We start from the raw sequence: 19,918 nt of genomic DNA on the forward strand, positions 1-19,918 counted from the left end.
ATGAGTTCGCATGTCACCTCTGACATGCGTGTCATAGGTTCACCATCACTGTTCTAAGGCCACTCTCAAAGTGTGACAACACTAACACTGATGAATCTGGTGTTTTGAAATGTATGGCTTATAAAATGCTATTTTTTTTAAAGAAAAAATGTGATTCTATCAATGCCATAATAGTTTTCCTAATCTCCTCTATTTACTTACTCCTTTATATATCCAAACATCACTGTTGACCTACTACGTGCCTCAGCTCTTATCAGAGTACTTGACATATATACGGGTATTATGGCTGAATTTTGTTCCCCAGAATTCATATGTTGAAGCCCTAACCCATAGTACCTCAGAATGTGACTGCACGTGGAGATAGGGCTTTTAAATAGGGGATTAAATTAAGATGAGGCCTTCAGGATGGTATCTAATGGTATCCTTATAAGAAGAAATTTGGACACAAGAAGAGATACCAAGGTTGTGTGTGCACAGAGGAAAGACCATGGGAGGACATGGCAAGGCAACCATCTGCAAACCAAAGAGAGATGCCCCAGAAGAAACCAAACCTGCTAACACCTGTCATTGATCTTGGTCCTATTGCTTCCAGAACTGGGAGAGAATAAATTTCTGTGGTTTAAGCTGCTCAACCTATGGTACTTTGTTATGGCGGCCCAAGGAGACCACAGCAGATACTCAGCAAGTATGTGGAGAACGGACTGAATGGAATGGCACTGAGGACATAAAAACACAAAACCAGCCTCTGCCCTCACAAAGGTTACAGGTTAGTGACCTCAACCCAGAGCGCCCTTTCTCCTGGGCAGTGATGCTGCACCCAGGAGTTACCCCGTACCTGTCCCGCAGGCCTACCTGTCTCTGCTGCAGCTGCTGGAGGCCATGCTGCCGCTCCTCCTCTGAATTGTAGAAGGGCATGGTGGTGCGCAGCGGAATCAGCAGCTGACAGATCTTCTCATGAATGCTTTTCCAGTCAGCTTGCTGATGAACCACATCACTGACAATAAAAACATGGACTCCATTGTATTTATGTTAGGGCTGACCTAAAATTCCGTTGCTCCACTTCAGGCCTAGCCCTAGAAACTAGAAAAGCCAGCCCAACATAGACCAGGCAGGGAGCTCAAGCCATGTTGAGACAAAATCTCTTTTCTGTCATGTGATTATTTGATGGTGGAAAAACGATGTTGGGTTGGGGAAGGGTGGCCTCTCTGCAGGCACAGGTTCACGTTCAGAAGCCACGTGGTGCTGCTGTGGCTATTCTGTTTTCATGATTAATTAGTAACAACAAAGACAGCTTTACTTCTGCATTATTCCAACGGCGTTTTCAAAATATTTGAACTTTGAAGCTGAGGGATGTGAGGGTCTTTTTCTTGAGGAAGAGAAAGGAATTTACATTTGGTGAGGTTCTAGGACAGTGGTCGGCAAACCGCGGCTCGCGAGCCACATGCGGCTCTTTGGCCCCTTGAGTGTGTCTCTTCCACAAAACACCACATGCGGGCGCGCACGTACAGTGCGATTGAAACTTCGTGGCCCATGCGCAGAAGTCAGTTTTCGGCCTGGGCGAGTCTATTTTGAAGAAGTGGCGTTAGAAGAAGTGGGGGGTGTCGGTCAGTCGGGTGATGGGAGACGCCAGCGCAGGCGGGCCGCAGGATACACAGCTCCGGGGAGGCGTGCGCGATTCATGCACGAGTTGAGTGAGCCAGTCAGTCAGCAGTCTCATGTGCAGTGGTTAGTGCTAGTCGCGTCTGCAAATTGCGCGCGGGTGACAAAAGTACCTACTCGAAGCATAAAGTTACCTGTATTTTTCCAACCAGCTGCACATCCTACAGGTATTTTTGTCATCAATTTAAGAATTGTAATTCTTTTGTGTTGGTGGCTTTATTATTATAAAATGAAACATTTTTTTAGGTGCCCTGTTTGAGATGGCTACAAAGAAGAAGCAAAGCCGAAACCAGTTTGGCTCAGTGGATAGAGCGTCAGCCTGCGGACTGAAGGGTCCCAGGTTCGATTCCGGTCAAGGGCATGTACCTGGGTTGCGGGCACATCCCCAGTAGGGGGTGTGCAGGAGGCGGCTGATCGATGTTTCTCTCCCAACGATGTTTCTATCTCTCTCTCTCTCTCCCTTCCTCTCTGAAAAAAATCAATAAAATATATTTAAAAAAAAAAAAAAAGAAAGAAGAAGAAGCAAAGAAAAACGGAAGACGAAAACCGTGAATTTAAAGTTGAATTTAAAGTTGAATGTACCTATCTATATAGTTTAAGTTTAAAAAATTTGGCTCTCAAAAGAAATTTCAATCGTTGTACTGTTGATATTTGGCTCTGTTGACTGAGTTTGCCGACCACTGTTCTAGGAGATACTTTCCTATCACGGTGCCCTCATGTTGCAGGACTCTGGAGAGCACCCCTTGCATTGTCTCCTGTGCTCCTGGGGGTGCTCTCACTCAGAACACACTGTGAATGCCTCCCAAAGCCAGTGGTGCAGCAGGAGGTCTTGCATGTAACTAACTTTTAAAAACAGAACAAAATCTGTTATTACTGTTTTAAAGGTCAAGAAGCAGAGAAGCCAAGTGATTAAGTAGTTGCTCTAAGCCTGTACTCCAAACCAGCTGTTTCTTAACTCTCTAAGGGAAGCACTGTGACATTTTGGTATACAGCTTTTCTGACTGTTTTACATACACATTTATTATTTGTAAACACTCGATTAGACAGCACAGATATAGGACATTTGCATCACTGCAGGAAAATTCTACAAGCAAATCCACTCCCACTCCTTAAATAATTGCCTCTACGAATGACTTCCAAATTTATTACCCAAATCTGAACCTTCCTCCAATCATGGTGTTTTGTTTTGTTTTTACATTTTTTAACTGATATATAATTCACATATCACAAAATTTACAATTTTAAAGTGTATAATTCAGTGTTGTTTTTAAAAAATATATTCACAATATATAACCATAACCCTATCTAACTCCAGGACATTTTCACCCAGAAAAAAACTCCATTCACTCTAACAGTAGCTCTCATTCTTCCTTCCACCCATGTAATGCCTAGAACCCTAATCTACTTTCTCTATGTATTTGCCTATTCTGGGCATTGCATAAAAATGGGAACGGACAATATATGATTTTTGTGTCTACCTTCTTTCATTTAGTATGCTTTCAAGATTCAGTCATGCTGTGGCATGCATCAATGTTATTCCTTCTTATGACTGAATAATATTCCATTGTATAGATGTATCGCTTTTTGTTTATACATTCATTAGTTGGTGAACATTTGGGTTGTTTCCACTTTTTGGCTATATGAATAATGCTTCTATGAACACTAGTGCTTAAGCTTTTGTGTGAATAAATATTTTCAGTTCTCTTGGTATATAACTAAGAATGGAATTGCTGGGTCATATAATAACTATATGTTTAAATTTTTGAGGGCTGCCAATTTGTTTTCCACAGAAGCTGTACCATTTTATTTTGTTTTAATTTTTTTATTATTGATTTCAGAGAGAGGAAGGGAAAGGGAAAGAGGGATAGCAACATCAGTGATGAAAGAGAATCATTGATCAGCCACCTCTTGCATGCCCCTGGCTGGGGATTGAGCCTGCAACCCGGGCATGTGCCCTCATTGGGAATCCAACCATGACCTCCTGGTTCATAGGTCGATGCTCAACCATTGAACCATGCTGGCCAAGCATGTACTATTTTATAATCCAACCAGCAATGTATGAGGGTTCTATTTTCTTTACTTCCTAACCAAACTTGTTATTTTCTGTCTTTTTTTATTATAACCATCCTAGTGTGGTTTTATATTGTGGTTTCCCAATTACTAATAATGTCGAGCATCTTTTCAGGTGCTTACTAACCATTTGTATATCTTCCTTGGAGAAATATTTATTCAAATCCTTTACCCACTTTTTAACAAGATTTTTTGTCTTCTTATTGTTGAGTTTTAAAAGTTCTTTATGTGTTGTGGATACCAGGTCCTTATCAGACTTGCAAATATTTTTTTCTCATTCTGTAGGCTCTTTCCCCCTTTTTCTTAGTGTTTTCTGATTCATAAAAGTTCTTAATGTTGACAGTGTTCAATCTATCTTTCTTTGGTTTCTTGTGCTGTTGTTGTCATACCTAAGAACTGTTGCCTAATCCAAGATCACACAGATTTACAACATATATTTCCTTCTAAAAGTTTTATATTTTTAGCTCTTACATTTAGTCTTTCTTGTATGTGGCATAAGGTATGGGTCCAAATTTATTCTTTTGCATGTAGATACCCAGTTTTGCTGGCACCATACAGAGGAAACAATTCTTTTCCCAAATGAATGTTCTTGGTAACCTTTTTGAAAATCAATTAATCATAAATGTATGTGCTTATATCCAGACTTTTAATTCTGTTCCACTGATCTGCTATATCCTTATGCCAGTATCATACTTTCTTCATTATTATAGCTTTGTAGTAAATTTTGAAATTGAGAAGTGTGAGTCTTCCACTTGTTCTTTCTCAAGACTGTTTTGGCTATTCTGGGTCCCTTGTGTTTTCATAAGAATTTTAGGACCAGCATGTCTATTTTGGCAAAAGGGCACTTGGAATTTTGATAAGAATTGCATTGAATTTGCAGATCAATTTGGGAAGTATTGCTATCTTAATATTAAGTCTTCCAATCTATGAATACCTTTCCATTTATTTAGGTCTTCTTTAATTTCTTCCAACAATATTTTGTAGTTTTCAGTGTATAAATCTTATACTATTTTGGTTAAATTCACTCCCTTTTTTTGATGCTCTTGTAAATTGAATGGTTTTCTTATCTCACTTTCAGATTATTCTTGGCTAGCATATAGAAATACAACTGATATTTGCATAGCGGTCCTGTAACCTTGCTGTTTTCATTTATTAGCTCTAATAGGTGGGTGTGTTTTTTGTGTGGGTTCTTTAGGATTTTCACTATAAGATGTGTCATCTGTTAATAGAGGTACTTTTACTCCTTTTCCAAGCTGGATGCCTTTTATTTCATTATATATATATATATATATATATATATATATATATATATATATACACACACACACACACACACACACATACACATATATATACACACACACATACACACACATATACATATATACACGTACACACACACACATACTATATGTGTGTGTGTGTGTATATGTGTGTGTGTGTATATACACACACACACACACACACACACACGAGGCCCAGTGCATGAAAATTCATGCACTGGGGGTGAGGGAGTGTCCTTCAGCTTGGCCTGTGCCCTCTCACAGGCTGGGATCCCTCAGGGGATGTCCGACTGATCGCGTAGGCCCACTTCTAGGGCCACATGGCTATGGAGGGAGCATAGGCGAGTGCAAGGACGCAGGGGTGAAGCAAGAGGAACAAGAAAAAGAATTCCTTTGGGGATCATGTATTCCCAAATCGTCACAGGCTTGCACTGGGTCCACCCTCCTAGCCAATGATCTTTGTTCCCAGGTTAGACTGACAGACACCTTCCTTATGTCACCCTGACTTTGCTGCACATGCGAGGATTTCTCCCTTTGTTGGACTCCTTCCCCAGTGATTTACAGGGAATGGGCCAGTAGTTCCCTGTGGAGTGTAAAATTGCAGCTTCCTGGTGAAGCTGCCCAGACAACTGTGCTTACAATGTCTGGCCACTCCTTTGCTCCTTTCTTATTATTAATATTAGCTAGCTAGATATGACTGTAACATTTGAAGAATATACCTTGTATTATTTCAACCCTTGTAAATTTGAAAATTGTTTTCATGCTCTAACATATGGTCTATCCTGGATAACGTTCTATATGCACTTGAGAAGAATGTGCATTCTGTTGCTGTTGGATGGTGTTCTATAGATGTCTGTTAGGTCTAGTTAGTTTATACCATTGTTCAAGTTTTATATTTCCTTGCTGATCTTTGGTCTAGTTGTTCTATTCATTATTGAAAGTGGGATACTGAAGTGTCTACGTATTATCACTGAATTATTTATTTCCCCATTTAATTCTGACAGTTATTGCTTTTTTTCCACATTCACCTTTTTAAGAAAAAGAAAACTGAATTATAGTTGACATATAACTGTTTCAGATATTTTAAGACTGTTATTATGTGCATATAATGCATTTCTATTGCCTATGACACATTTTTACCTAAATGTGAGAATATTAACTGTTTGGTTCCATTTATACAAATAGGTAACAATAATCCAAAATAGATAACAATAACCTAGGGCAGGATCAGCAAAGTTTTCTATAAAAGGCCAGAGAGTAAATACTTTAGGCTTTAAAAAGTATATGGTCTCACCCCTATGTTCATAGCAGCACAATTTACCATAGTAAGATTTGGAAACACCCAAAGTGCCCATCAACAGATGAGTAGATTAAAAAACTGTGGTACATCTACACAATGAAATACCATGTTGCTGTAAAAAAGAAGGAACTCTTACCATTTGCAACAGCATGGATGGACCTGGAGAGCATTATGCTAAGTGAAATAAGCCAGTCAGAGAAAGATAAATACCACATGATCTCACTCATTTGTGGAATATAATGAACAACATAAACTGATGAACAAAAATAGATCCAGAGACAAGATCAACCAAAGGACTTGTATGCATGCATATACTAGTAAGCATAACTCATGGGCACAGACAGTAGGAGGGTGAGGGCATGTTCTGGGGGGTGGGAATGGCCAGGGAGAGGTCAATGGGGGGAAAATGAGACATATGTAATACTTTAAACAATAAATAATTTTTTAAAAAAGTATTTGGTCTCTGTTGCAACTACCCAACTTTGCTATTATAGCACAAAGGCAGTCACAGGCAAAAATACATAGCACTCTCTCTTCTTCCTTCCTCCTGAGACAACAGAAATACAATAAAGTAGTTTCTTTATAAACTGGGACTGTTATCCTTGAAATGACATAAAGCATTTTAAAGGGTTTTTGGGTAGATAATTATTGTAAATAAATCAATAAAAGCACTTAACAGTCAGGATACAGAGTTGGGTCCACAGGGTATTTATTAAATAGGGGCTTGTTGAGTAATTGTGTGACCAATGAAAATATTAACTTACTTAGCTACCCGAACTTTTGTTCCACTGAGAGTATTTGCTATATCTTGCCTTTCTAAATAAAGTGACCTTCATTTAAATATTTGTGAGCTCTCTCCTTATCTATTTCTCTACCCCCTCCAATGCAGGGCCATGCAGAAAAAAGGAACTGACTGGAAAAAAAAATTTTCATAGGGTTCACAGTCAAAGAGCTGGTGAGCTAGACAGGTTTTGTTTGGCCATTAACATGTTTTTAAACTGAATTTGAATGTCTTTAGGTGGAGCATTCATTCTCCAGTTAACCAGAGACCCTATTGCTTCCTACTATTGAATATCACTTTACTGTTTCTTTTCTCTTCCTGGCCAATGAAGGCATTTGATTTTGTGCTCTGTATGTTAAATAGAAGGAAAAATTATTGAAAATTACTCTTATCTCTATGATATAATTTGCTAACCTATAGTAGTGAAGCCTCTTTTACCTGTCCATAATGTTTCAGCGTATACTTTAATAAAATTGCCTTTTTGAAAAAGTATTCTATTCCCTGGGAACAATATAGAAATATATGCACAAGATTATACATAGTATCTATACTAATAAAAGGGTAATATGCTAATTAGACTGGGAGACCTTCCAGTCGTCCTTCCAGACAAAGCCATGGTGGTGGGGCTGAGGCAGAGGTAGTTAGGATGATCAGGCCAAGAGGGGAGGGCAGTTGGGGACAATCAGGCCAGCGGGGGGCCAGTTGGGGGTGAGAAGGCCAGCAGGGAGGGGGGGGCAGTTGGGGGCGAGAAGGACAGCAGGCAGAGTGGTTAGGGGCAATCAGGCAGGCAGGCAGGTGAGAAGCTAGGAGCCAGCGGTCCTGGATTGTGAGAGGGATGTCCGCCTGCCGGTTTAGGCCCGATCCCTGGGATCGGGCCTAAACCGGCAGGCGGACATCCCCTGAGGGGTCCAGATTGGAGAGGGTGCAGGCCGGGCTGAGGGACCCCCCCCCCCCCCACTGTGCATGAATTTTGTGAACCAGGCCACTAGTATAAAATAAATGGATTTGCAAGAATATAAGAAAATTAACCAAAAGATCAGGTTATTAATTTCTGGGTTGTAATATTATAATTTGTTTTTCTTTATTTTTTATATTTTCAAGTTTTCTGCAGTGAGCATGAATTACATTTATACTCAGGAAAAAAATCTTTTGCAGAAAAAAAATTCCCACAGACTTTCAAGCTGACTGTCCTTCTTGCTCTTACATTTGGGATGAAGAAAATAAATAAGTAAATACTGAGTGCCAACTTGGTCCCAGGCACAGTGCTAGATGCTTTACATTCAACCATGAAAACTCTGAAAGGAAGGAGGTAGTAAAGCCCCCATTTTTGAGATATAGAACAATTACTTCAGTTTTATTTTATTTTTTAACATTTTTATTGATTTCAGAGAGGAAAAGAGAAATAGAAACATCAATGATGAGAGAGAATCACTGATTGGCTGCCTCCTACACGCCCCCTACTGGAGATCCAGCCTGTAACCTGGGCATGTGCCCTTGACCGGAATCGAACTCTGGTACCCTTCAGTCCGCAGGTCAATGCTCTATCTACTGAGCCAAACCGGCTAGGGCACCTCAGTTTTATTTTACAGAAAAACTTTAAGATCTCCAGGACACAATCATAGAGAAATCTGGAGAAAAAAGGGGGAGGGAGAGAAAAGATATTAACCAGTGAAAAAAGAGAATTATAACCAGTGAAAAGAGAAAGGAAATAATGGAGGATAAGGGCCTAGGACATGATCATTTAGTCATTCATGCATTCATCAAATATTTAGTTTCAAGTATTTCAAAGCACTTTGCTGGAGACTGTGGGGCATACACAAGATGGGCCTGAAACAGATCAAAAGGTAGCATACATATGACAGTCCTTCTATACATTCTACATAATATCCTGTATTGATGGAGCATAAGAAAATTGAGATAATATGCTTGCCAACAAATAAAATGAAGAAGGGAAATAAAAGTTGTCTGTGAAATGTCATACAGAGTAAGTTCAAAATGAGTTGAGAAGAACTACTTGCTTCTGGCTAGAGGGATGAAAGGGGGATGGGGAAGAGGTGGGTACTCATATTAGACAAAGGGGTGCCAGGCCTATACTTAAAATTGTTTCTTAGCCATCTCTTCCAAGTGGCCTGAAGGTCCCTCAAACTGTGTCCCAATCCAATCTGCCACCTACCACTTCCTCTGTGTTCTTTGACCCAGTTAACAGGTTTATTATCTATTCAGAAGTTCATTTATTCAACAAATGACCTAGGGCCTGGGGCCTGGTATGTGCAGGCCCTAGGTCTAGTGCAGTGATGGCGAACCTTTTGAGCTCGGCGTGTCAGCATTTTGAAAAACCCTAACTTAACTCTGGTGCCGTGTCATATATAGAAATTTTTTGATATTTGCAACCATAGTAAAACAAAGACTTATATTTTTGATATTTATTTTATATATTTCAATGCCATTTAACAAAGAAAAATCAACCAAGAAAATGAGTTCGCGTGTCACCTCTGACACGTGTGTCATAGGTTCGCCATCACTGGTCTAGTAAGAGACATAGATATTAAATAAGCAAACAGAAAAATAGGAAAGTACAGGTAAAGTGAAAAAAAGGGAGAGAAGTGAGAGAGTATTTAGATTGGGTTTTCTGGAAAACCTCTTTGAAGAAATAAAATTTCTGAGAACTGAAAGAGGAAAGGGAACTAGAAAGATTCATGGATGAAGGGGAGGTTCACAGTGGAGAGCAAAGAAACTCAGAAAAGAAAGGACTTGTCAAATTTGAACTGAAAGAAAGTCTCTGTAGCTGCATCAAGGAAAAGAAGAGGTAGGAAATTAGGAGAGAGAGGTAACAGGACTTTGCAGTTTCTGTCATGAATTCTGAATTGTATTCTAAATGCAATGAAGGAACAGCAATGAAAAAACAGATGCCATCCTTGCCCTCCTGGGGCACACAGCCTTGTGAGGAATATAAACCAGTGAACAACTGATTTCACATCGTATCATAAATGTTAAGATACGGGACATACTGAATGCTGTGAGAGCATGGAGGGTGGACCCCTAATTCACACTGAGAGAGGTATGTTCACTCCATACTGGGACCACTGCAACAACTTCTCAATCAGTTATGCAGCCTCCAGTGTCTACCTTCCAAGCTATCTTCCACATTGCCACCTATCATCTTAGCACAAATGAGAGCATGCCAAAATCACCCATCACCTTCCAGAGGGTAAATTCCAAACTCTTTGAGGTCATGTCACTGTTTGACCCTCACCTTGATCTTCTCCGTTTAAACTCCTACTAGTACCTATCACAATGATTTTCCAACGCTTTTTTTTTTTTACTAAGCCCATAGCATGAAATACATTGTTCCAGTACAAACACACATATCCACATAAGAACACTAAAAGTTTCAAGAGACAGTTCAAGTAGGATCACTCTAATAATTTTTATTCTATTATTTTCTTAAAATGCTGGTTAGAACTTACTCATAATCTGCTAAAGGGTCATGGACCGCAATTTAAAAATCAGTGATTGCTCCCTCCACTACCACCTTATTTACTCAGCTCTCAATAAACTGTTCTTTCACCCTTCACCCAGGCAGTCCTGGATGTCAGCGTCCTACACTTCCTCCTTCACTGTTCATTCACCTAGCAACTTCCTACTAAAATTTCAAGACTCAGCTCAAATGTTACTTCTTCAGAGAACCTTTCCAGATACTACCCCAATCACTGCCTCCATCCTTAGAAGTCCCAGGGAAGAGCACACCTTGAGTGACACCACTTGTATCAGAATGACTTTCTTTTTTAAACAAGTTCGTCTGCTCTGACCTAGGTTTCTGGAAGCCAGAACCTAGTTGTCTTATCTCAGGCCCAAAATAGGGTCTCCTCTAAAGCAAAAGTCAAAGGATGTTACACTGAATAATTGAAAACTGACCTCATCCAGTACCACCCTCCCCATACCCTTACCATGTTGGCTGTGCACCAAATAGCCTGCTTTCTGCCTTTCTTTTTCTTTTTAAGAATATGTTTGTAATGATTTTAGAGAGGAAGGGAGAGGGAGAGAGAGAGAAACATGGGTGTGAGAGAAACATCCATGGGCTGCCTCCTGCACGCCCCCCACAGGATGGAGGCAGCAACTTGGGCATGTGTTCTGCCAGGGAATCGCATTGGTGACCTCTGGGTGCATGGGAGGACATTAACCAACAGAGCCACACCCGCCAGGGCCAAATAGCCTTCTTTCTATTCCTCAAACACGGCCAATTCTTCCCTCCCTCAGGGCCTTACTGTTCCACTCTTCCCCCAGCCATTTCCATGGCAGGCTGCTCCTACTTTACTTTCAGATCAAGGGTCTGCCCTCAGAGAGGCAATCTGCCCAACCTCCCATCGCCTTTCCTTTGACTTTATGACATTTATCACTCTGGGAAACCATCTTGTTTTCTGTTTGTTTACATATAGGTAGGTCGCAGTGAAAATGTCATTAGCCCTTTGAGGGACAAGGTCTGCCAAGTTCCCTCAGTGACTTCAGCATGCAGGACAGTGCATAGCGCACAGTAGGCGCTCAACAAAACATCTGCTGGTGAATGATGGAATAGAAGAGGATGAAAACGAGGCACCGAAGTCTTAGAGACCTGTCTTGGAACCGCCTCGAAGCACCCAGGCCCAGGGGGGTGATTGGGGGAGAGGGCATCGGGGCGCCTAGGAGCCACATTTCAGGGCCTACCAGTAGTAAGTGACTGTGCAGGCCGGGCACACCCGCTCGGCTGGAGCTTCGCACACTTCACAGCAGATCCGGCGCCCCTTGGGCACCGCCAGTTGGTAGATCATGTTCATGTTGCAGCAGCGGGGTCAGGCTCTAGGACGGTTGCCTAGCGAGAAGACGCTGGACGCCGGTGTCACGTGACCACCACGGTGTCACGTGATCCCCACGGGGGGGGCCCCCCTCGTTCCCGGCCTTTCAAGGACAGGGGGAGGGCGTGGCTTGGCTAACACCTGAAGCGTGTTTGAGGTTAAAAAAGCCAAAAAACAAAAGCCAGCCATCACTCTCACACACAAATCCCAACCCGTCAGTTAAAAGGCCGCGCAGTCTAACTCCAGTGGAATCCAAGTGCAGAAAGGCCCATACGGTGGCCGGTAAGGGGCAAACATGTCCAGTTCTTTACCCAGACTAGGCAATGGGGAAAGAGACGCGCGTCTGCTCAGTGCCAGTTCCGCCGGGCTGTGAGGCAGCACCAGCACGCCTTTCCCGACGTGGAGAAATCTAGGGCGGGCGCCGCCCCTCAGATTGCGGTTGCGCGCAGGCCAGGTCGGGCCGGGGGCCTGCCGCCGCCGGCCGGGAGCGTGCGCAGGCGCGGGGGAGCGCTGGGATTCATGGCGGAAGTGGACCTGGTCGCCGAGTTCCCCCAGCCCGCCGGTGCTGCGCGCTGGGCCGAGGTGATGGCTCGCTTCGCCGCCCGGCTGGGCGCGCAGGGACGACGGGTAGTACTGGTGACGTCCGGCGGCACCAAGGTCCCGCTGGAAGCTCGGGCAGTGCGCTTCCTGGACAACTTCAGCAGCGGGCGGCGCGGGGCCACCTCGGCCGAGGTCTTCCTGGCGGCGGGCTACGGGGTCCTGTTCCTCCACCGCGCTCGCTCTGCCTTCCCCTTTGCCCACCGCTTCCCTCCCCAGACCTGGCTGTCGGCGCTGCGGCCCACCAGCCCAGCCACTTCGGGCTTACTGAGCCTGGAGGTCGAGGAGAAGGCGCTCCCGGGCTTCGCGGCGGCTCTGAGGCGCTACCAGGAAGCGGCGGCCGCCGGCACCTTCCTGGCGATAGAGTTCACCACTTTGGCGGACTATTTGCATCTGCTGCAGGCTGCGGCCCAGGCGCTCAACCCGCTAGGTGCGTGCCTTAGGAATCCATCGTTCCCGGGAGGCGTGCCTTTCTCCCCAGACACCCCCTACCAGCGGTTCTCAACCTGTGGGTCGCGACCCCTTTGGCGGTCGGACGACCCTTTCACAGGGGTCGCCTAAGACCATCCTGCATATCAGATATTTACATTACAATTCATAACAGTAGCAACATTACAGTTGTGAAGTAGCAACGAAAATAACTTTATGGTTGGGTCACAACATGAGGAACTGTATTTAAAGGGCCAGAAGGCTGAGAACCACTGCTTACACCCTCAGAACCCACAGGTCTCCCAGCAGGGGAACCCGAGGTGAAAAGGACCTGATCCTATACACCTTTCCGATGTATTACACCCTCTGCTTCTCTTTGCAGGCCCCTCTGCGATGTTTTACCTGGCTGCGGCCGTGTCAGATTTCTATGTTCCTGTCTCTGAAATGCCTGAACACAAGATCCAGTCATCTGGGGGCCCACTGCAGGTGATGGGCGCTGCTCTTCCAGAAATCTGATCCCCTGTAATCAATCTTGGGTTAACCTCCTGATCTGGAGACGGCCTTTCTGCATTTCATAGGAACTAGGCACTAGGGATACGGAAATGAGTAAGACACCGTTCTCCCTCAAGGACCTCACCATGTAGTGAGGGACCGGGACGCAGACAGAATTACAATACAGGGGGATAAGTGTTCTAGGAGAGGAACATACAGAGTGAGGTCAAAGCAGGGGGTGATTGAATCTTGGGAAGTCCGGGAAGGCTTTCTGGAGATAACCTGAACTGAGATTGAAAAGATGAGCAGAGGGTATACCAGTCAAAGTGGGGAAGGTCATTCCAGATAGTGAACACAACTGGAGTGTGGGGATGGGCAGTGACTATGAACTGAAGTTGTTCGATAAGGCCAGAGAGCAGGGAGAGCGTGGGAATGGAGAGAGAGCAGAAGAAGCAGCTTAATTCATAGAAGACTTTCTGTTCCTTTTTAAGGAGCTAGGACTTTTTATCCTGTGGAGCCAAGGGAAACATAAGTAGGAGAGTGAGAGTGTTTTTGTTTGAGAATGTTGTGGCATGAGTTGGAAAGGTGAATTAGAGAGAGAAGCAAGGGTTGATTAGATGGGGGCTATGGCTGTAGTTTAAGGAGGCGGTATAGGGAGTGTAGTAGGGTGATTGAGATAGGAGGTAATCTGGCTGCTTGTAACCTGAGGGAGTTCTTAGTCATTTACTGGATGATACAAATAGAATTTAAATAGGAGGAACTCTACCTGTGGGGCACTTACTGACTTTGTAGGATAGTTCATTTGTTTCTTCAACAAATGTTTCTTTATTGAGCACCAACTATATGCCAGGCACTGTTGTAGGACCTGGAGGTAAAACAGGGGAAAGAAATATACCATGTCTTTGTGTTGCTTATACTCTGTAGAGGAGACAGTACTATGTTAGGTAGTGATAAATGCTAAGGAGAAAAAGTGGAGAACAGGGTGTATGATCCCTATCACACTTTATAATTTTTTGAGGGGAAAACCTGATGATTTGTGATGTCATGCTATTTAAGTTATGGGAGCTTTAGTTTATCTTTTATTTTTTAGTTCTATCTTGGAAGTGCACAAAACAACTCAACATTCTTTTTAGAAGGGATTGAGAATGGTATAGTAGACGTTGTGACCAAATGAAAATAAAGAAAATCAGTTATAAGGGCTAAGTTGTGTTACAAGTGACAGTTTTGAAATGGAATAGCCATTCTGTCAGTGCAAGAAAAAAAAAGAAATATTTTAGGCTGAGGCTTAAAAACCCAACTTTATTTGAGCTTCTGCCTAAGTAACTTTTACATGAGTAGATTATTTGTTTCCATGGGAGTTTGGCATAAACAATGAAGGGAGATGTTTGAGAAAGTGTAATGCTGTTCTGTGGGGTTCTATTAATGGTGAAGAGTATGGCAGAATAGGACTGATTCATTATATATGATTTGCCCATGGAATATGTATGAAGCTTTGAAATTAGGCATCCTTATGAACCCTACAGGGCCAAGGCTTTTTAGCTAAGCATTTCATATGCTTTGAAAAGCTTGACAATGAGAAGTCCCACTTAAATTGACATAGTCAAAAATCTGAGTCCCTGCTTCCTTAGTTTCCCATGAGATTGACCTGGTAGGTGGTGACCTTTGTTTGCTTATTAAGCTTTTCTTTTTCCAACACAGATAACAATGAAGATGGTGCCAAAAATGCTTTCTCCTTTGGTTAAAGACTGGGCTCCCAAAGCATTTATAATTTCCTTTAAGTTGGAGACTAATCCCTCCATCATAATTGACCGTGCACGGAATGCTTTGGAAATGTATCGACATCAAGTGGTGGTGGCTAATATCCTTGAGTCACAACGGTCCTTTGTCATTATTATAACCAAAGACTCAGAAACTAAGTTATTGCTATCAGAGGAAGAAATAGAAAAAGGCATGGAAATAGAAGAGAAGATAGTGGATGATCTTCGGTCCCGACACACAGCTTTTATACAAGACAAAAATTGAAAGATCAAAAACTATAGGGTCAAAAATTGTTCAGTGGACCAGGGCTCTTACAGATGGTGAGAACTAGAATAAGTCCTTTGCTTTCATAAAGACAGAGAAAATGAAGGGAAAAAGCAGTGAGTGATGTGCAGGCGAATATGGTTTGCTATTTGTCTTTTAAAGGTCAATTAATACCCATTAAAAATGAAAACAAAAGCAAAACAATTATGACTTACCCACCTGACACATTCACCTGGATGTCATCTTGATTTTAAAATGAGCATGAGCTGTTTCTCACCCTTAAAAAAAAGAGCTTATTGGGAATTATATTCCTTAAAATATACATGTGGGGCCTGAATATCAACCATCTTCACTATAAAGTGGATTATGGCTTCATGAATGGCCATGCTTTGAAGATCAGTTGTTGATGCCTACTATGTGGTAGGCCTTAATGATTATGAGGATTAAAAAGATGAATAAACATGTCTAGTTTGGGAAATGGATATATAAAAAATTAAGTGCAATAAAGTGTGTGCCCAAAAGTTGACATTGTGGAAAGGATGTTGTTCTTTGGGGATTTATCAAAGATGGGAGTAGGAGAGAGGGACACCTCCCTGAAGATAGGTTGCCTGAGGAATAATGAGCTTCCTACTGCTTTACTTTTTGCTTTCTTGTCCTAGAATTACTCCATGTTTGAGTTAACAATTTGCCTTTCAAGTATTTTAGGACTGCTCTTCAGGGAGAGAACCTGGGCTTTCGCCTGGAACCAGGCAGGGGCCAATTGATCATCTCTACCCTTGGGGAAGCATTACAGTGTGGTAAAGTGTATGGGCTTTGGAGTCATCTTAGCCAGATTTGACCTCTCCAAGCTATACTACCTGTTAGCTCAATAAATTCAGACACCTGACTTGATTTCCATTTTCTCATCTATAAAATGGAGATAATCTCTGGAAAACAATGCCATTTGTTGTGAGGATTAAGTAAAACAAGATAAAGCATTTGCCTCATGCCTGGAACATAATTTACACTCAATAAGTGGTTGTAATTGTTTTCTTCACTTAGTAAGGCAGTATTGGACTGGTGTCTTGCTGGATCCTTGAATCCTTGAGAAGTTTTCAAAGCACTGGCTGTCCTGGCACAAGAAGTGTAGTCCAGAAAAATCCCCTAAATGATTCGTACAATGGTCCAGAGTGCAATTTGGAAAACTACCATTAACAGCTAGGTAGAAGCAGGTACTGTGCGTCACACAAATGTTTGATTTAAAATGTAATTGGTGATGTTTTATGGAGTGACTTGGGAAGAGTAGCCCAATGTGACTGATAATAGAGGTACAATAAACTTTAGTTGAAAAGATTTGAACAGAAGTGCCAAGATGCACTGAAATAGTTCATTAATTAGGAAGTGTGACCTTGAGCAGAGGAAAAATAACCAGTAATCAGCAGCAGTCCCGTTGAACAAAATTTTTTCATTAACTTTAGGTCCAGTGGGCAAAACCTTAAAAGCAATAGTTCTGTCAGCAATGGCTGCAATACTGAAGTGATAGGAAGTAAAAGACTGATTTTCTTCCCTACGTCTATAGCTTTATGCAGATGATGGCTGTCATCATCTTTGTATATACAATGAGGATAAATGGAATTAAAACTAGAAGTAATCTTAATGTTTTTATCTTAATGATTACTTCTCTTGGAAACCATTTCCTATCTTGTTTATGCTTGAAACAACCACCACTTCTCTCCATGGATTTATTTAAAGTGTTTTGTAATTCTGTTTAGTCTCCATTCCAAACACTTAACAGTATTTACACATGTTAAAATTCTAAGAGTTTTGGGGGGAAAATACCAATAGCAAGTGGAAGTGAGCAAAGAAAGAAATAATGAAAAGGAACATGATTTCTCAGTGAGCAAATGAGAACGAATGTGATCTAGACTGGAGAACCAAGGAATGCTTCCTTGAGGAAGTGACGCTTGAACTGATACAGATCTAAGTGGGCTTGAGGTGATGGTGGTGAGCATTTTAGGTGAGAGAGAACTTCTAAGCCTTAGAATCTAAGGGCTCTGGTGCCAGAGTAGAGGTTGAAGCAGTTCTAGAAAGTAAGGGATAAAATCCGTCCTGATAATGCATGTAGAACCGGCAGAGCTTTGGAAAGGATCCTATGGAAAACTAGAATAAGATTAAAAAATGTAAGTATGTGTTTGGGATACCCGAAAAGCCCTGTAAACATGAATAAAATCGAGCTTTAACTGGAGTCTTACAATAAAAGCATTTAAATAAAGATGATATAAATTGAGCTTGTGTTAAGTTCTATGTCATTTAGAAATTTTTATTTTGCATTACATAGGTGGAGGAATGGGTTACCTAAACCGAATTTCAGTGCTTAGAATTTTTTTTTTTTTCGGTGTCTTCATTTTGACAATAAGTCGGCTCCAAAATGTGATTTGTTTTAGGTGCCCCGGGTAGTTAGTTACAGATCTAGGCCTAAAATTCATGACTCCTGGCGTAGCACCCTCTCCCTTTTAAGAATGAAGTTACTTCTAGAAAAATAAATCCAAGGTAATTATGCCGGGGCTCTAGATAAGGCCTGGTGAGAAGCTGTTTGAAAACTATAAATGCCCGGTGACAAGAAGTATCCTTTAAGTTGCAAACGCGCACCGTGGCGTTACCATGGTTACTACGAAGCCTAAGCAAAGCCATACCACCGTTCCTGCCAGAAAAGTCCCGCCCCACGACCTAAAGGCCAATGGTGTGCACCGTAACGCTGGTCTCCGCAGGAAGAACAGCCCCTGAGCCAATGGAGCGCGTCGTCTCTATAGTTCCCGCCGGAAGAACGCCTTGGCGTCTCTGCGGCTGGCGCGGTTGCTATGACGCCCGGGACTCCAGGCACCTGCCTCTCTTTGCGGAGCGTCAGTGGAGCGAAGCGACCCGGGACCCTCAACGCACCGTCAGAAGACAATTTCCGGCCTGCTTTCTGAGGTTCCCGCCGCAGCCCCGAGGAGGAAAGCACCTGTTCTCCGCTCTTTTCCACCATGCCAGGTCTTTCCCGCCTCTCTCCCCAGTATGGCTCGAAACTACAGGAGCAAAGCCTCTCCCTGGCTCGGCCTTTCTAGCCATGGGCTTGAGTGATTCTGTCTTAGGATTCTTAAGTCTCTGGGACCCAAAAGCCACGGGCACTTCGAATTAGGGTGCCGCTCTTATTTAGAGAGGGCTGAGAACACCCCCAGTCAGGTAGGCGTTCCATTTCTCACTTTTCAGGCAAAGATTCTGAAGCTCGCGGCCGTTTATTAACAAAGTCCACCGAGCCACGGCTTTCCCGGGTTGTGAACAAAGAACTGCCGTTTTCTACCTTGTTGCCCCGTGTTCGCCACGCAGAACCTTAATTCCCGTTGGAGCTCTGGAGGCCTTTTGTATCCTCAACATCAGACATCATCAAGTCAGTTAACCTTCTGCCTTTCAAGCTACAATCTCATCCACTTCTCTCACCACCCTGAGCGCCAGTTTTCTCATCCTGCTCCTTCCATGGCCATTTTCACCCTTTCTTGTCCGCGCTGCACCTTACTGAGTGCCCATTCATCTCCACCACCTCTGTCATCTACAGACCCTCTCCTGTTTGTCTGCCGTAGTACTTTGGGTAGCTAAATATTTCACGTTCTTCAGCCCAGGAATCATTTGGAAGATTTTCTCTGTTTCACTATGGAAAGCTTTTTGTCTTGGGTAAACTAGAGACTAGAAGCGCACATTGGTCAATACAAATAGTAATTACTACAAGCCTAGTGTGTTTTGAAAATGGAGAGGGAAAAGTCAAAATGCAGTCTGGGGTCCATCTCAGACCTATATAAAGAAAGATTGTTCCTTGTTTAAGTGAATGCTTCATTGGGCATATATTTTAGTGATGTCTTCATGCATGTGACAAGATCATTCAGAACGATCATGTAACAGGAGTCCAACTTTAAGCCATATGAACCCAACACTTTGATATGGTAGAATTTTTGGAAAGAAGATGCTTGAAACAGTTCTTATGGCTCTTCTTCATGTCAGTTTCTTGATCAGAAAACATTCTTTGTGATGTGAGCCAAGAAACAAAAACAATGAGGAGGAATGATTGAAAATAAATATTTTTGGCAAGAGGCAGACTTAATAATCCTAAAAAGACTGGAACAGAAGGCCTTAAAAATAGAATAAGATTCATTTATATCCAATGCATTTGTGTTTTACCTTGGAAAACTTTGTCTTAAAGTATGTGTTCCTTATCGAATCTCAACCATTTCTTTGGCATTCAGATTAAAATGTAAACCTATTTTGAAGATATGTAAAGTGTACATTTTTACCAGGTATTTTGGGGCTAGAATGGTTTGGATGTTTTTATTTCTCAGGCCGATTACAGCAGTTATTTGTGATATCTCATGCTTGATGCCAGGTCAGATTTCCAAATACTGACTGAGAAATTCAGCTTTCTCTTCAATAATAGATTGGAAAAGAAAAA

At 42.4% G+C, this 19,918-nt stretch overlaps 3 protein-coding genes across 3 annotated transcripts in view; 2 read left to right on the forward strand and 1 right to left on the reverse strand.

Annotated features, from left to right (window-relative positions):
* The window catches only part of ZMYND12 (zinc finger MYND-type containing 12), a gene marked incomplete at its 5' end in the record, with an annotated part of 27,296 nt that extends 15,392 nt beyond the window's left edge, over positions 1-11,904 (reverse strand). The window contains 2 exons of the mRNA XM_081085793.1: positions 853-994; positions 11,795-11,904. Of these exons, the coding sequence (XP_080941919.1) occupies positions 853-994; positions 11,795-11,904 (252 nt within the window). The remainder of the gene's footprint in view (positions 1-852; positions 995-11,794) is intronic.
* On the forward strand, positions 11,098-17,295 carry PPCS (phosphopantothenoylcysteine synthetase). The gene is made up of 3 exons (XM_081085792.1): positions 11,098-12,949; positions 13,331-13,434; positions 15,139-17,295. The coding sequence occupies exons 1-3, from the start codon at positions 12,442-12,444 to the stop codon at positions 15,460-15,462; spliced, it is 936 nt and encodes a 311-aa protein (XP_080941918.1). The 5' UTR covers positions 11,098-12,441; the 3' UTR covers positions 15,463-17,295.
* A 1,047-nt stretch (positions 17,296-18,342) lies between these two features.
* The window catches only part of CCDC30 (coiled-coil domain containing 30), an 80,764-nt gene continuing 79,188 nt past the window's right edge, over positions 18,343-19,918 (forward strand). Inside the window, exon 1 of the mRNA XM_081085791.1 lies at positions 18,343-18,471. The gene's annotated coding sequence lies outside the window, so the exon portion shown is untranslated. The remainder of the gene's footprint in view (positions 18,472-19,918) is intronic.

Source organism: Myotis nattereri (genome assembly GCF_964212035.1).
Source record: "Myotis nattereri genome assembly, chromosome: 3".
NCBI lineage: Eukaryota > Metazoa > Chordata > Mammalia > Chiroptera > Vespertilionidae > Myotis > Myotis nattereri.

Excerpts from the sequence above, each read along its gene's own strand:
- PPCS (XM_081085792.1), top strand. The coding sequence starts at position 12,442 with ATGGCGGAAGTGGACCTGGTCGCCGAGTTCCCCCAGCCCGCCGGTGCT. Across the intron at positions 12,950-13,330 it reads CCAGGCGCTCAACCCGCTAG|GCCCCTCTGCGATGTTTTAC; the intron begins GTGCGTGCCTTA and ends TTCTCTTTGCAG. Across the intron at positions 13,435-15,138 it reads CATCTGGGGGCCCACTGCAG|ATAACAATGAAGATGGTGCC; the intron begins GTGATGGGCGCT and ends TTTCCAACACAG.